This window comes from Erinaceus europaeus, chromosome 1 (genome assembly GCF_950295315.1).
Source record: "Erinaceus europaeus chromosome 1, mEriEur2.1, whole genome shotgun sequence".
Classification (NCBI taxonomy): domain Eukaryota; kingdom Metazoa; phylum Chordata; class Mammalia; order Eulipotyphla; family Erinaceidae; genus Erinaceus; species Erinaceus europaeus.
In genome coordinates this window covers 82329157-82345926 of record NC_080162.1, presented here as the reverse complement: position 1 = coordinate 82345926, position 16770 = coordinate 82329157, and the positions used below count along the sequence as shown (strand labels likewise).

General features: G+C 47.0%; 1 protein-coding gene across 1 annotated transcript in view; it reads right to left on the bottom strand.

Moving 5' to 3' along the window:
* Positions 1–12806: 12806 nt before the first annotated feature.
* Positions 12807–16770, bottom strand: part of DHX35 (DEAH-box helicase 35) — a 94035-nt gene continuing 90071 nt past the window's right edge. Inside the window, exon 22 of the mRNA XM_007521642.3 lies at positions 12807–14015. Coding sequence (XP_007521704.2) covers positions 13971–14015 — 45 coding nt within the window. The 3' untranslated portion in view covers positions 12807–13970. The remainder of the gene's footprint in view (positions 14016–16770) is intronic.

The following is a 16770-nucleotide window of genomic DNA, read 5'->3' as shown; positions in this document are numbered from 1 at the left end:
GGAGTGAGTGCAGGGAGGACATGGAGATGGACAAATGCGTCCTGACAGCACAAACGCGGGGCACTGGCTCCCCCTGCTGGCCTCTATGTGCAACACCAACTGGACCATTTATTCCAACTGGGAGGAAGGCCGTGTGTAGGTTTGTAAGTGTGGGTGGGTGTAGGGGGGAAGGGGTATGGCGCATGGCTAGCTGAGGCACCCACGGGTGTGGGTGCAGCTCTTACCAACAGGGACAGAGGAAGCCCCCCCCCCCCACCAGCCCTGTCCCTGTCACTGTCCCTTCCTCTTTCAGGTCTCTCTGTGTCCCTGCCCCAGGCTGTCCCCTTCAGTAATTCCTAATCTCAGGGAGCCACTTCTCCATTTAAGATCCCTGAGGCACAGTGATTGTGGCTTGGAATAGTGCTTTCCTATCCCCGTGAACGGACCAGACAGCCCGGTTTTGCGGGGACTCTGGGCTGACTAGGTCAGACCTCAGAGGGAGCTCTGGTCCGTCTGCCAACAGCTCATTGTTCCCAGGAAATAGCCTGTCCTAGGCCTCAGGCTTCAGAAGCCCATTTAACAGCGCCTGGCTTGGATGGTGTGCCAGGGCTGTATGACAGCCATCTTGGTGGCCCCAAATCTGCCATTTTTATGCCCAGGAATCACGTGTATCCTGCTCAGGGGCTGAGCAGGCTAAGCCTGGGCTCCTCCTGCCACCCCAGGGTCTCAGCCACGGGAGCAGCTGGCTGTCACTGTGCATCCAGCATGTGGGCTCGTTCATTCCGGCTGGGTGGAAGATGATGAAGGGCACCCCTGCAACATTTGTGGGGGACCACAGGATGGCACAGTGATAAAGGACCATGGGAAACAGTTTATTTTCTTTTGGATAAAAACAGAAATTGAGAGGGAAGGTGAGGTAGAGGGGAGGAAAGAGAGAGACCTGCAACACTCCTTCACTACTCATGAAGCTTCCCCTGCAAGTGAAGACCAGAGGCCTAAACTCAGCTCCCTGTACAGCTGATGTGTGTATTCAAATGGGTGTGTCACAGGAGATGGTTTTAAACCCCCTCTTAATGCCCACTTTTTAGAACCAGGCACTTAAAGAGGAGGGACATGCAAGAAACAGCAAGGAGGCGAAGGCACTGGGAAGAATCCTTCACACTGCCTCTGCCCCTCCGTATCTAATCTGCCAAGAAGCCAGAAGCAAGGGGACCAAAATCAGCTCCCTCCCTCTCAGCAAGGAGAATCAGATCCTGGACAATCGCTGCCTCAAAATGGTCAGCAGAGGGCAGCACAGCCCCACTCTACCACTCAGAAGCTAGCTTGGCCTGCTGTGAAAACACTACTGTGGGTGGATGGTGAAGGCAAAGGATTCTGAGAGGTGGCTGGGGTCATGGCACAGTGGCTATGGCGTTGGACTGCAAAGCTTGAGTTACCACGTTTGATCCCCAGCCTCGCAGGTGCCAAAGTGATGCTCTGGTATCTCTCTCTCTCTCTCTCTCTCTCTCAAAATAAATCTTTCAAAAATTATCACAAAGGAGCAGGTGCTGGTGGAACTGGTAAGACTCATAAGTTACCATGTACAAAGACCCAGGTTCAAGCACCTGTGGTGGGGGAAAGCTTCACGAGCAGTGGAGTAAGCTGCAGGTGTCTCTCTTTCTCTTCCCCTCACTTGCCCTATTTCCCTCCATCTCTATCATAATAATAAAAGATGAAAAAGGGAAAAACTGGGAACTGGTGCTATGTTGTGCAGGCACCAAGCCCCAGAAATAATCCTGGTGGCAAAAATAAATAAATTCCATGAGAGAAGTTTAGGGGTGAAAATACTCTCTACTTTATTTCAGTGGCCATTTCCAGTATTTGTCAACATTCATGGAATCATTTAACTCAAACGAATGCATTTATTATATGTAAAACTTTAACTTCAATAAAGGCTTTTGTGGCTTTTGAAGACTTGGACCACAGAATAACTCACTTGGATAGGGTGCTGCTTTGCCATACGTGTAATCCAGGTTTGAACCCAGCCCCCACGCCACTGAAGGAAGCTTCAGTGTTGTAGTCTCTTTCACTCACTTACTGCCTCTCTGTATCTAATAAAAAACAAACAAACAAATAAACAAGGTCTTAGGGGGCAGAGAGCTAGCTATCTCACCAGGTCAGGCACTGTATGTCAGGAGCCAGGCCCAGCTTCAAGCCCTGGTACCACATGGCATAAAGAGGGATCCTTTAGAGCCATGATATCTCTCCTTATCTCTCCCTCTCTCAGTGTGTGTGTGTGTGTCTTGCTGTCTTTCTCTGAATGAAAAAGTCAGCCCAGAAGTGGTGAAATCATGAATGCATAATGTCCATGGGCAGAGCAAGCAAGAATCCAGACCTTCTGACTCTGATTTCAGTGCTCTTGCCTCCCTGCTCCCCAACAGTCAGGAGACATTCAGTCACAGTACCACAGAAAGGTGTTCTTGTAGTTGGCAAGAATGATTCTTGTACCTAAAGGCCATAAGAATCCTGGCACAAGCCAGGAGAGACAGGAGACTTCCATTCAAATTCTGACCAGAACATAGATACTGGACTGGCAAAAAATCAAATGAAAAGGGGTCAGGTGGTAGAGCACATATTACCATGCACACAAGAACCAGGTTTGAAGCCCCACTTCCCATCTTCAGGGGAACACTTCATCAGGGGGTAAAGAAGATCTACAGGTGTCTGTCTTTCTCTCTCCTTGTCCTATCAAATATAAGAGAAAGAAAAAAATGGCTGATGGGAGTGACAGATGCGTAGTGCAAGCACCAACTCTCCAAGATAACCCTGGTGGTCTATATTTCCCCAGTCCTGGAACTTCTAGGGTGAGGCTCACTTTCCTGCATGGTTCTCTCAATTCATACCAAATGATATTACATCTGCCGATCTCAACTGATCAACGCAACAAGTACCACCTCAGCATGCTTCACTTCAGACTGTGTCCAGAGACATCAGGCATGGAATGTCAACCCACATTACTCAGGTGAGACCTTTCCTTTCACAGTATTCTCTAATTCCATACCAGGTGGATCACTTCCTAACAAAGTCCCAAAACCTATAGATCAGGTCCCATGAGGTAGAGCATATGTTCACATGTATCCATAAATGAGGGCCAAATATATACCTGAAAACAAAAATACACAATAGTCTGTAGTGAGTCAGTACAAAGTTCATAATGAAATAGTGTCTACTTAGACTTAGATACCCTCCTCACCTACTTCCTATTACACTTCTCTCTCACTCACTCCAAAGCTAACCTTAGCAAAGCATTGACTGCAAAAGCTGAATAAGGGCAAAAGACTGGCATACTTTAACGATGACTCTTTAGTCACTATCAGGCCAGTCCATTAGCTGGGGCCCTAATCATGGAGTCCTGAGATTCCCAAACAGACATGATGGGCCTAGACCTCAAATAAATCCCTCTCTCGATTGTTACCGGTCATCTCTATCAGGAACAACACAATAGACCCCTTTGTGGGCCCACATAGGACCTTGCCCTCAACTTGGATCAACAATGGTAGAGAATGTTCCATCCTCTGAAGGGAGGCTGGCCAACATACTCTATGCTACACCTGAGGAAGATGGATCAATATTGGGGCAGCTTGGAATGTTCCCACTCATGACCACAGAACGGGAGCTCAGATCTATAGGGATACAGAGGTCACATAGGCTCCTAAGCTGATTATGGGCCCCAGATCACATCAAATCGATGGGGTTTACAGTCAACAATATTTATACCCCTTTCCCATATTTGGGAGCTACTCTCTTCCCTGACCAGCTTTCTGGTCCTTTTTCCATCCATGACATCATCTCCTCAGACAATAACTTGGATTCACCTGCATATCAGATTTCAGGCTCAGGGGAAAAAAAGAAAAAGAAAAAGAAAAAAAAAAAAACTAGTATAGCCACAAGCCCTTTGGAATATAACTAAAATAATCCCACTAGCTATCTATAAAATGGAGGACCCCCAACTCTTCATCTGCACTATTCCAGCCTTTAGGTCCATGATTGGTCAACAATTTGTTTGGCTTTGTATGTTAACTCTCTTTTCAGTCACCAGGTTCCAGATGCTAGCATGATGCCAACCTGACTTCCCTGGAGAGACAACCCCACCAATGTGTCCTGGAGCTCTGATCCCCATAGCTCTTCCACACTAGGGAAAAAGAGAGGCAGGCTGGGAGTATGGATCAACATACCAATGCCCATGTTCAGCAGGGAAGCAGTTACAGAAGCCAGACCTTCCACCTTTTGAATCCCACAATGACTTTGGGTTCATTCTTCCAGAGGGTTAAAGAATAGGAAAGCTATCAGAGGATACAGAGGGGATGGGATACTGAGTTCTGGTGGTGGGAATTGTGTGGAGTTGTACCCCTCTTATCCTATGGCTTAGTCAATGTTTCCTTTTTAATATATATATAAAAAAATGACAATGATTCCAAACAACTCCCACCATCAGAGTTCTATGTCCCATCCCCTCCATTGGAAACTTCCCTATTGTTTACCCCTCTGAGAGTATGGGCCAAAATTCTTTCTCATGTGCAATAAGCAGGAGTTCTGGCTTCTTTAGTTGCTTCTCCACTGTCATTTGATGGACGTGGGCATTGGTGGATCAATCCATACCCCCTCCTCAGCGTGTTTCTGTCTTTTCCTCGTGGGGTAGGATTCTGGAGAAGTAAGGTTCCTGGAAGCCTTGGTGAGATCATGTGCCCAGGGAAGTCAGGATGGAATCACAGTAGCATCTGGAACTCAGTGCTAAAATGCAATAAGACAGAAAACTGGATAAAATGTTTAATAAACAAGAGCCATAAGGTAGGAATAAAGAAGCTCAAAGTAGGGACCTTAGGGTGAAAGGAAGCTTGAGGACCTTAGGGTGAAAGAATGTTATGTTATAGGACCCTATGTTTTGATAAACTTTGCTTCAACATGGGGGTAGACTAGAAATATTGCCTGGGGAAGATGATGTCAAGAGTTGAGAGTAGACCTGGGGGGCTGGGTGGTGGCCCACCTGGTTGAACGCACATGTTACAATGCAGAAGGACCCATGTTCAAGCCTCCAGTCCCCACCTGCAGGGGGAAAGCTTTGCGAGTGGTGAAGCAGGGCTGCAGGTCTCTCTCTCTCTGTCTGTCTGTCACCCCCTTCCTTCTTAGTTTCTGGCTGTCTCTATCCAATAAATAGATAAAGATAATACCAAAAACAAAAAATAGAAGGAGACCTAGGAAGCAGTATTAGGGCAGAGAGTTGTTTGCAAACTTGAAGGTAAATAAAGGTGCGCACCTATTTACATTTTAGTTATTTTATTTTTGTTTGTTTTTATTTGATGGGACAGAATGAAATAGAGAGGGAGTGGGGAGAAAAAGAGAGGAGAAGAGAAAGAGACACCTGAAGCTATGCTTCACTGCTCATGAAGCTTCCCCCCCCACAGGTGAAGACTATGGACTTACATCTGGGTCCTTGCAAATGGTACCGTATGTGCTCAACCAAGTACACCACCACCCGGCCCCTGGGTGTGTATTTTTAACAGTTGTCAACAGTACTGTCCATACTCACTATTTACTTTTTTACTCAGTGGTTCTTAAGGGCTGTGCTTTGTTGTCTGTGGATAACACCCTCGTGTCATCCACTGACTTACCCCGCAGATTGCCAGTGATGAGTATCACCCCACCTCTCCCTGCCTCCCCAACACTTCCATATAGCCACATGATGTGAAGCCAGGTGAGAGTGTTTTTTTGTTTTTTTTTAATTTTATTTATTCATTTTTTTGTTGCCCTTGTTGTTTTATTGTTGTAGTTATTATTGATGTCATTGTTGTTGAATAGGACAGAGAGAAATGGAGAGGGGAGGGGAAGACAGAGAGGAGGAGAGAAAGATAGACACCTGCAGACCTGCTTCACCGCCTGTGAAGCGACTCCTCTGCAGGTGGGGAGCCGGGGGCTCGAACCGGAATCCTTCCGCTGGTCCTTGTGCTTAGCGCCACCTGCGCTTAACCTGCTGCGCTACCGCCCGGCTCCCCCAGGTGAGAGTTTTGTAGGGAGCATATGCCCAGGCATGGCATTTCTGGGCCAGAGGCACATACACATCTCAGCTGTGCCAGCTGACTCCAGGATGGCCAATCCAGCATGTCCTGAGGCTCCCATGTCCCAGTCAGTATTCAGTGCCCCGCCTACCTCTCTGCAGATCTCTCTTAACTGATGCAAAGCAAGAGGCAACTGTTGTTTTAGTTTGTGTTTCTCCCATGACAGAGGCTGAGCATCTCTTCAAAGGATCATTATCAGATTGAAAATTGCCCCACCTAGACACATGATAGAGAAATGCCCTTTACTGCTGCTGCTGCTGAATCTTAAGTATATTTTTGGGGGGGGGGGGTAAATTAATGGTTTACAGTAAATACAGTTGTTGGTACAACTGTATTTGCTTTTTAGCATGATGCCAACCTGACTTCCCTGGAGAGACAACCCCACCAATGTGTCCTGTAGTATTTGTAGTATTTCTCGATTTTCTGCAAAACACTCTCCCCTCCAGCCTCCTCCACTATCATGCACCAGGACCTGAAAGCCTCTCCCCCACCCCCCACCCCACCTAAGTCCTTTCCTTATATATTCTTGACAGCTAATCCTTTGTTAGCTTCAACCATTGCAAGCATCTTTTCTCAGTTTCCACACCAACAGATAGGGTTCCCCCCCCCCAATTGATAAAACAAGTTTGGAGGGCAGAGAAAATAAAGTAACATGGAAGGTAAATTATTTAACTGTCAATGTGAGTTGAAAATGAATGTATTAAAGTAATGGAAGGAATGTTCAGGATAAAAGTAAATAGAAAAAAAAACCTGAAATGTTTGTACCTAAAACTATAAAATTAAAGCTGTTGATAGAAACATGTGGAGTATATTTAAAAAAGAAAAAAGACCAAGAAGTCTAAATTGTTAAGTAAAAAAAAAAAATTTCTAAGAGTTTAAAAAAGAAGAAAATGGGGGCTTGGGCGGTAGCATAGTGGGTTAAGCACACATGGTGCAAAGCTTAAGGATCCCAGTTCAAGTCCCCAGCTCCCCACCTGCAGGGGGTCACTTCACAAGCAGTGAAGCAGGTCTTCAGGTGTCTATCTTTCTCTCCCTCTCTGCCTCCCCTTCTCCCTCAGTTTCTCTCTGTCCTATCCAACAACAACATCAATGGCAACAATAATGACAACAAGGGCAACAAAATAGGAAAAATGGCTTCCAGGTACAGTGGATTCATGGTGCAGGCACTGAGCCCTAGTAATAACCCTGGAGGCAAAAAAAAAAAAAAAGGAAGAAATTGGAACTGGGGAGGTATTTCAGTTTTTCTAGTGCAAGGCTTGCATATGTGAAGATTCCCCATTGGCTAGACTTGAGCACTGTTCTATTTTCTCATACAAATAAACTTTGTTTTAGGCTGGGGGTATGGATCAACCTGCCAATGTCCATGTCCAGGGGAGAAGTAATTACAGAAGCCAGACCATCCACCTTCTGCACCCCAAAAGGAATTTTGGTCTATACTCCTAGCAGGGAGAAGTGGTAGTGGAAAATGACCATGAAGGCTCTGAACTCTAACTCCATCAGGAACTGTAGAGCGAAGAGGAAAAAAACAAAGAACACTCGGAAGTAGTAATAAGTGTAGGTGTGACTTGGAAAGGAAAAGAAGATGGGTCTGTGGGAAAAAAAAAGGTGGGCAAATGTATATAAATATAGACAGACAGTTGCAGAAATAATAGCTTGTATCTGTGACCTTGGCAGAACCACTGGAGCTTCCAGTGGAGGAAGTGGAGATACAGAACTCTGGTTGAAACGGTACGGAATTATATCCCTGTTGTCTCATAACTTTGTAAATCAATATTAAGCCACTAATAACATTAAGATAAATAACAAAAGCCCCACAAGTACAAACAAATAATTTTGTTTTAAAGGCCCTTATCTCTGCAGCCAGTGGTAGCCCAGTGGCAGGGTACTGGCCTTCCTTGTCTTAGGCCTCAGTTTCAATTCCTGACACACACCTAAAGAATAAGTCTTCTGGGAGTCCCGTGGTAGCACAGCAGGTTAAGTGCATGTGGCATGAAGCGCAAGGACCGGTGTAAGGATCCCAGTTCAAGCCCCCAGGATCCCCACCTGCAGGGGAATCACTTCACAGGTGGTGAAGCAGGTCTGCAGGTGTCTATCTTTCTCTCCCCCTCTCTGTCTTCCCCTCCTCTCTCCATTTCTCTCTGTCCTATCCAACAATGATGAAATCAATAACAACAATAATAACTATAACAATAAAAGCAACAAGGGCAACAAAAGGGAAAATATATATATGAAGCAATGAAAAGGGGATAAAATAGGGTGAAACCTTAATTATGGTCTATTACAACAGATCCAAGGACTCTGAAGGAGAGAGGCAGGAGAGGGCTGGTGGCATCCTGCAGTGGAGCAAGAGGAGCTGGCGGTGTGGGTGTGGGTGGGTGTGTGTGTGTGCGCGCGCGCGCGGTGTGCTGATACCATCATAAGGAGACAGAAATAGGGACGTTGGATGGTAGTGCAGCCGGTTAAGCACTAGGATCTGTACAGGGATCTGGGTTTGCGCCCTGGCTCTCTGCCTGTAGGGAGGACACTTCACAAGTGGTGAAGCAGGTCTGCAAGTGTCTGTCTTTCTCTCCCACACCCCCTGACCTCCCCCTCCCCTCTCAACTTCTCTTTGTCCTATCAAATAAAAGGGGAAAAAATGGCCTCCAGGAGCAGTGAATTCATAGTGCCAGCACCAAGCCCCAGCAATAACCCTGGAGGCAAAAACAAAAAGGAGACAGACATGTTAGACCTGTGACAATCACCACCTAGTAAATCAACACCTGCTCCCCCAAAAAATTACTGATAACAATTATTATTTTTTATATTTATTTTTCCCTTTTGTTGCCCTTTTATTGTCGTAGTTATTATTGTTGTTGTTATTGATGTCATCATTGTTAGATAGGACAGAGAGAAATGGAGACAGGAGAGGAAGACAGAGAGGGGAAAAGAAAGATAGACACCTGCAGACCTGCTTCACAGCTTTTGAAGCAAACCCCCTGCAGGTGGGGAGCCAGGGGCTCGAACGGGGATCTTTATGCTGGTCCTTGCGCTTCGTGTCACATGCACTTAACCTGCTGTGCTACCGCCTGACTCCCAACAATTATTTTTTATTTATTTATTTTTATTATTGTTGTTGTTGGATGGGATAGAGAGAAATGGAGAGAGGAGGGGAAGACAGAGAGGAGAAGAGAAAGAGAGACACCTGCAGTCCTGCTTCACTGCTTGTGAAGCGACTCCCCTGTAGGTGGAGAGCTGGGGGCTCGAACCGGGATCCTTATGCCAGTCTTTGTGCTTTGCAAACCTGCGTTTAACCCACTGTGCTACCTCCTGACTCCCAACGTTATTTTTTGAACAAACAAAACTACATCTACAAAAAACTTCATGGGGGAAAAAAATCTGAGAAGAACGAAAGGGACAAAACATACAAGTAGGAAAAAGAGAGAGAACACAGTGAGTGTAAATATTTAGCAAACCTGACAGTACTTTAAAACAGAGATGTCTGCCTGCAACTGAACAAGCCAAATAAGGCAAACTAGTCAGACCTCATCAGCCAAGTCCTGTCCTCGGCTTCCCTGGGTCCCTACAGAGTCCAAAGCAGTGGGCAGGGAGCCAGGGCTACTTTAGGATCATCTAAGGGGTTCACTTACCCCATCAACCTGGGGCCAGAGAAGGGCCTGGCCAAATCCTGTGTATTCAGAGCTACTTCCCAGGTCCTCGTCAACAGCCAAACCCTGGGTAGCAGCCTGTTCTGGGTCTTCAGCTAACTCTGTCCCGCCCCGTCATCCCCACACACACACACACAAACTGTCTGAAAAGGTCCAACCTAGAGGCTGTGTGGTGGTTTCATCACTGATAGAGGAAATAGTGCTTGAAAACATGAGGTCTTCAAGCTGGGGAAGTCTGCAACCACAAGTCCCCCAACCTTCCTGACAGGGTCACTGCTTTCACTAGAAACCGTGAGTTGTGGCTGAGGCCACCCATCCACAGGACCAGGGGAAAATGTTACACGGGACTCTCTCTGGTAGGCAGGGAAGCTGCTTGTTTGAACAAATCCCATCCCACCCAAGTGTGCACAGGGAAATGTGACTCACCTGAAATGGTGGAACATCACCCTGGCTTGCTAAGAGGGAGTCATAAACGTGACGAGCACCAGGGACAAACGCCCTCCAGACCTCCTGTGCAGGCCCCACGAGCACCCCCAAGGGAGCCAGCTATACATGGCATCATTTGATGGGCTGTTTCCAGTTTCAATGACAGAAATGATCAACTGACAAGAAACCCTGAGCTTCACCACAAGCTGGAAGATGAGGAAAAATCCACAGCAGTCAGTGGAGAACGGAAAATGACTGATCTTGTCTAAAGGTGAAGCCTGAGATCTGGGGGCTTGGGCCTGGATGTGCTAACTTGGCTCCTTTCAGTGAGATGAACAGTCACCCAGCTGCTCCAGAAGCTCATTTGTTGTGTGGCGAGGCAGCTCCATTCCCGAGCTGTGAGCTTGCGGTTGACAGTGCCAGCTGGCCCACCTGCTCCATACGCCCCACTACGCCCACAGCCCCCTCGGTTCCCAGACTCCGGAATGTCAGCAACTGGCTTTTGTTTTCATTTTGAATCGCTGTTTAATTGGGAAACTGATGTCAGACTGTTGGTCTTTCACATCAAGTAAATGTAAGCTTTATGACAAGCTCATCACTACATGTTCTCCACTTAGGGCGGGCATTTGGGGAAACTCATCGTGGGCCACATGGAGGCCTGTGGCTTTGACCTGCATGGGGCCGAGTCCTAAGTGCAGGCTCACAGTGGTGTGTGGGGTCGAGGTCAGATTAGGAGCACATTAGGAGCACCGTACAAAATGTGAGACCCCATCTATCCACCGTCACTGCAATCACATCTCCCTACTGATGGCTCGACTTCTTCCCCAGCTTGAAGACTTCGTGTTTTCAAGCGCTATTTCCTCTATCAGTGATGAAACCACCATACAGCCTCTAGGTTGGACCTTTTCAGACTGTAGACTCCTAGGACCTGCTACCAGAGATCTAGTCCAGCATGGGGCCACGTGGTCATCTGAATTTAGGTGCTTTAGACTTTGTGACCCCAACCACGACTCAACCCGATGAGATGATTGGCCAGAAGCTGGCAGCAGTGGTTCCTGCAGAGCAGAGCTGAGTAAGGGACAGAATGCCAGGGGCATAAGGCATCAGGCCGAGTGGTCCCAGAGGATGTTGAAACTGGGAGAAAACAGTATGCAGACTCCTGGGGGCACGGGAGGGCATGGGCATGTGACTATCCATGTTCATAGTCAAAAGTGAAATGCTCAGCCAGGAGGGGACAGACAGGACAGCAGAACGTGGGCACCGTCTGTAAGGGTCAAGTTGTGAGAAAGCCTCTTGGGATGCTGCTCTGGCCTCTGACCCAGACCTGACCATGCTGTCATTGTAGGCATCCTGGCTCTCAGCCAACAACCTCTCCACTGCTGCCCTGACACAGGCAGGCACACGGCCCAAGAGCTCATCTACCATTTCTAGCTGGATCGTGTGACTAATAGTCGCAGTTGCTGGACTTGAATCTTGGTACTGGCTGTATCTAATCCTCAGAAAACCATCATGGGGAGAGAGAGCTGGCAGGGTGTGAAACCCAGAGAGGTCCTGCCTCCAGAGCCACAGACAGGACCCCAGGATCCTGGGACTCAGCTGTCTTCTCCATTTTTTTCCAGTACAAGCTTCCCTCTATCCCCTCACCTGAGCACCTGGCTTCAGAAGGAAGATGCTGTGACCTTGTGCACATCAGGCTAACAGTGTATGAAAGCCAGCATGGTGCCTGAGAGGCGTGAATTTTGTGGGATTTTTTGGAGACAAGGTTCCACGAGGTGCTAAACAATCAGACCTTCCCAGCGTTGATGGGCCTCTCAGTCAGGCTGGGTCACTCCTCTCTAAGGTGGCTGTGTGCTTCTCTAGGTACAGAGAAAGGGACCTCAGTCAAGGTTGTGGTCTCGTGGTCTGGTCTGCAGTCCTCTCCACCCACAACGGGCCTCAGCATAGCACAGGTAAGCTCAGCAGCCTGGTGTGAGGGCTGCCCTTTTGAGAGGCTGAGGCTGCTCAGGAGGGGCAGCGAGCTGTGCGTGCCCTGGTCTGCTCCACCAACCTCTGGCTCCCTTCTGTGGAGTTCTAGTCTCGGTACAGGGAGGGCAGATTCCATGCCCTTTTCCTCTGTCCACTCCAACAGATGCTTCTTATAATCAGCCCTGGTTATAAATTTACTTTCACAATAAATATTTCAGATTGCTCTACAGTAAGGTCCAGATGGAAACTGCTAAGAATTAGTAGTTTGTTAGGATTTCACTTAAACCGTGTCCATGGCTACTTAATAAGACCTTTTTTTAAATAATTTTTTTTTATTATCTTTACTTATTAGATAGAGATAGTGAGAAATGGAGAGTGGTGGGGGAACTAGAGAGTAATAGAGAGACACCTGCAGCCCTGCTTCACCATTTGTGAAGCTTTCCCCCTGCAGGTAGGGACTTGGGAATTCAAACCCAGATCCTTGTGCATTGTTAACATGTGCACTCAACCAGGTGCACCACCACCTAGCCCCCTTAATAAGGTCTTGAGGGGCCACTTGAACCTATTTTATGAGGCTTCCCAAGTCCACCCCCTGAAGGTCGCTGGATGCTACAGCACCAGCTTCCTTAGGCCGGGGTCTCACTTGGGAACAACCAATTGGATGGAATCATTTGGAGACACAGACAATGAGAACCAGGCATGGGAGGGAATGCATTTACTTTGGGTATAAAGGTTTACTATTATTAACAAGTTATCACTATCATTTATGTGTTTATAAAATGGAAATAAAAATGATATACATGTTTGGTGCCAAAAGTGGCACATCCAAACTAGTCGGTATAAAAATAAATCCTCAAGCTACGTGTTTTTAAAATAAATGTCACTGAAACAGTAAGGGAGTAGGGGAGGGAATCTATCTGTCAGCCATGTGTTGAAATGCAAACATCATCACAGCAAAGAAGCCTGGGGTAACAGTGGAACCAGTACCTGCTGGAAGAGCCGCCCCAAGTACTCTTAGAAGAACCCAAGCAAACAGACAGACAAACACACAAACAAATGAATGTGCATGTTATGTTCCTGAGCTACAGAAGCTTAGAGCCTCTAAACTGCTGGGAATTCCTGCTACAGAGGATCCTTGGTGGGGGCTGAGCTGATGAACATCCACTCGTGCACAGCTGGTGGCTTTGTACACGGTTCTGAACGTGGAGAGAAAGCTAAGCCCACTTGTGGAATAGAAAGCCCTCTGCTAACGAGCAGTGTGCACGGTGCATCTCACAGGCATCCTGGTGGCAGATAAACAGTGATGCGGTTGGAGAAACAAACAAGCTGCTTGGTTTATGCTCGATAGACATGCCCTCGGTGGTTTTAGCAGAAGTCTTGGTGTTCCCAGAGTCTCGTTGCTTCGTAGATTGACGCTGATTCACGCCTAACTGGCCAACTCCGCCCTGGCCCCGGCAGGGAAAGCAAAGCCAGCCTAACCATCCCTGTCCACGCACTCGGCTCTTCAGCCCTCAGTGGCTCACTTGCCTCCTTTTTGCCCATCAAGCAGGGCAGGCTTATGCCTGTCAGTGGTGGCATGCTGGGCTAGTGGGCATGCTTGTGAGCAAAGAGCATGGCCCTGGCAAGTCCCTCTCTGCCCGGGTGCAGCTCAGTGGGGTGCCTGCCATGCAGAGACTCCTCCAGGATCCCAGTGAGGGATGCAAAGGCTGATGGGAAAGGGAAAGAAGGGGTGAAGGAATGGGCTCAGCCCACTCAGAGCAATGACAGTTCCAAAGGAGTGGATGCCTGTTCACCCCGTCTGGGGCCAGGGAGACAGCATGGAGGGGAGGCGCCCTGCAGTCACTGAGCTGAAGCCTGGCTCTTCTCATTGGTCTTGGACCTTGGCCCTCTTGGCTTTAAGGGACAGGTGCTGCAAGAGAAGAGAAAACATCACCGTTGGAGGTGGCTGAACAATGAAATCAGACTTCAGCATAATTCCTTACCAATGACCAAATCAAACTTCCTCCAGTCCATACCTGAGTAAATGCCAAGCCCTTCAGGAAGTCAGTAGATTAAATACAAGAAATAAATCTCAAAATCCCTGTCAAGCTTGTGTTTGGAGTCCATGGTCACAGCTGGGAACATTCTAGGCTGCACTCATTTCAGGACCAGTCTTCCTTGAGTGGCAGAGTACGATGACCCAGCCTCCTTTTGGAGAGTGGAACAGTTTTCTACCACTGCTAGATCATAGTGAGGGTATGGTCCTGGAGAGGCCCCACAAGAGGGGTTATGATGACGTTCCTGATGGAAGTGACCTGTGATGGTAGAGAGAGGGATCTACTAGAGGTCTAGACTCCTTGAATCTAAGGGGGAATCCAAGGATTCCCTGACTAGGCCCCCAGACGATGGGGTGGTCTGGCAGTGACCAAGAGGGCCATCATTAAGTGAGCCAGTCTCTTGCCCTTTCCAGCTTTGGTAGTCCCAGTCCCTTCTTTCCTGACAAGCTTAGGATTTCTCCCAGTTGTTAAAGTGATGAGCATCATCTGTTGTACCCAAACCAGTATTAGGGTTAAGGGGTCTGGTCTCAAGTTAGATAGAAAGCAACTACACCTAGGATTTTAGTGGGGTCTAAGCTATCCCTGAGTTTTACTGCATTTACTTGTCTGATGATACTGTTTGTTTATTTCGCTAGAGCACTGCTCAGCTCTGGCTTTTGGTGGTGCTAGGGATGGAACCTGGGACCTTTGGTATATGAAAGGCTTTTTACATAACCACTGTTTTGTCTCACCAGCCTGTAATCTGATGATTCTGGATGCAGGAGACAGCATTAAGGTTATACAAATAGATTCTCATGCCTGAGGTTATAGGACCCAGGCTTAATACCCACCATAAACCAGTGCTGTAGTAAAAATAATATATATTTTTTTTTAAATTAAAGAGATGGTTCTAATAAAGGCTGTCATATAGACAATAACTGTCCTTTAGTTGATAAATATTTTTGCCAGTATATCTCTTGGCCAATTGTATACAGAGCTTTTTTCTAAAGATTATCAAGGGGTGATAATAATGTTGATGCTGTCAGAAGATTAAGAGATATATCTTACTTTCTTTTGTGTAATGAGGGAAGTGAAGTAGGGGATAGGAGAGGAAGGTATCTAGGCTTAAGTAATAAATATTTGATTAGTCAATTTATGGTGCTTTCTTTAGGCCTTTCTGCTAGATTTCCAGGCCTATTAGGTCTAAGTCTAATCACAGTGGAATGTTAAGCACTTTTACCTTGAGAATTGTTGGAATGATATATGTATATCTGTACCCAGTACTCTAGGCCCTGGGTATCTAGGGTACTATGTCTAGGGTCTATAACTTTGTTAACGAGCACACCATCTGAAATGGGACTAGGTAGTCCCAGGTGTTAGGAGTGGTCTCACCAGATTATTGGGGCTGGAAGACTGACATCTCAGGCTTGGCATCATATACAGGTTCCTGTGCTAAATATGAATATATATGGGCCCTGGGTCAGATCGACTTGGCAAACAGATAATTGTATTTATAGATTTTCTTTTTTAAAAATTTATCTTTTTACTTATTGGATAGAGGCAGCCAGAAATAGAGAGGAAGGGGGAGACAGAGTGGAAGAGACAGACACCTGCAGCACTGCTTTACCACTTGTGAAGCTTTCCCCCTGCAGATGGGGACTGGTGGCTCGAACCCAGGTCTTTGCACATTGTAACGTACATTCAACCAGGTGCACCACCACTTGGCCCCTTATTTATATGTTTTCTTCAAGTTTGGGAGCCACTCTCTGCCCTGATGCAGCTCTCTAGTCCTATTCTCAACTATGACACCATGTTCCCAGACAATATTTTTAGTCTGCCTCCATGTTAGATATCAAGCTGAAGAAAAATTACCCAAGGAAGTCTATTTTGGGTATGTTCCTAGGGGCCCCTCTCAGGCTGTGGGTTGTGCTGAATTTCTCCAAATCCTGTCCTCCCTGTACTTCACTTAAAAGTGACCCCTAAAACTAACACCAGACACCCCCAGCCTGGCCTTAGGAGTGGGAGATGATGTCATCATGTCTGTGGAACCATTTTTGGTGTCATTTTTGTGAAGAATGTTGAATATAAACACGGCTGACTCTGGAACTTTTCAGACCACTTCACAGGGTGAGAATGACACCCTGAAAAACAATGGTAATGGAAAGTCACCGAGGGTGCAAGGAACAGTCGGGGGAGGGGGGTCATGGTGGTAACCCTGCATGGTGTGCAGGGTGGGGGGTGGGGGGGCAGAAGGGCTGCAAAGCAGTGCCTGGAAGGCAGCGGTAGCTACCAGAGAGCAGCTGAGCTTTTGGAAAAATCTATCTATTTTGAACAAGTTTACAGAAGTTCTTGTGGACGTTTTTTTATTAAAGGACCATGTTTCTTGAGGGAAGGAGGCATCCCAGGGCCCTTCCCTGTACAATGAGATTGGGGCACTAGGTGATTCCTGAAGACCCTGGTCTCTCGAAAAATACCCTGATCACAGACAGAGACCAGAAAAACGAATGGGTCCACAGCAGGCATCTGAAGAGCAGAGAGGAAGGAAGTTTGGGAGTGTCATAGTCTTCAGACTTTTGGGGTTATTTGACAAAAGCAGACAAAACACCAAAACGAAAAATAAAAAATGAAACAAACCCTATTACTTTGAGC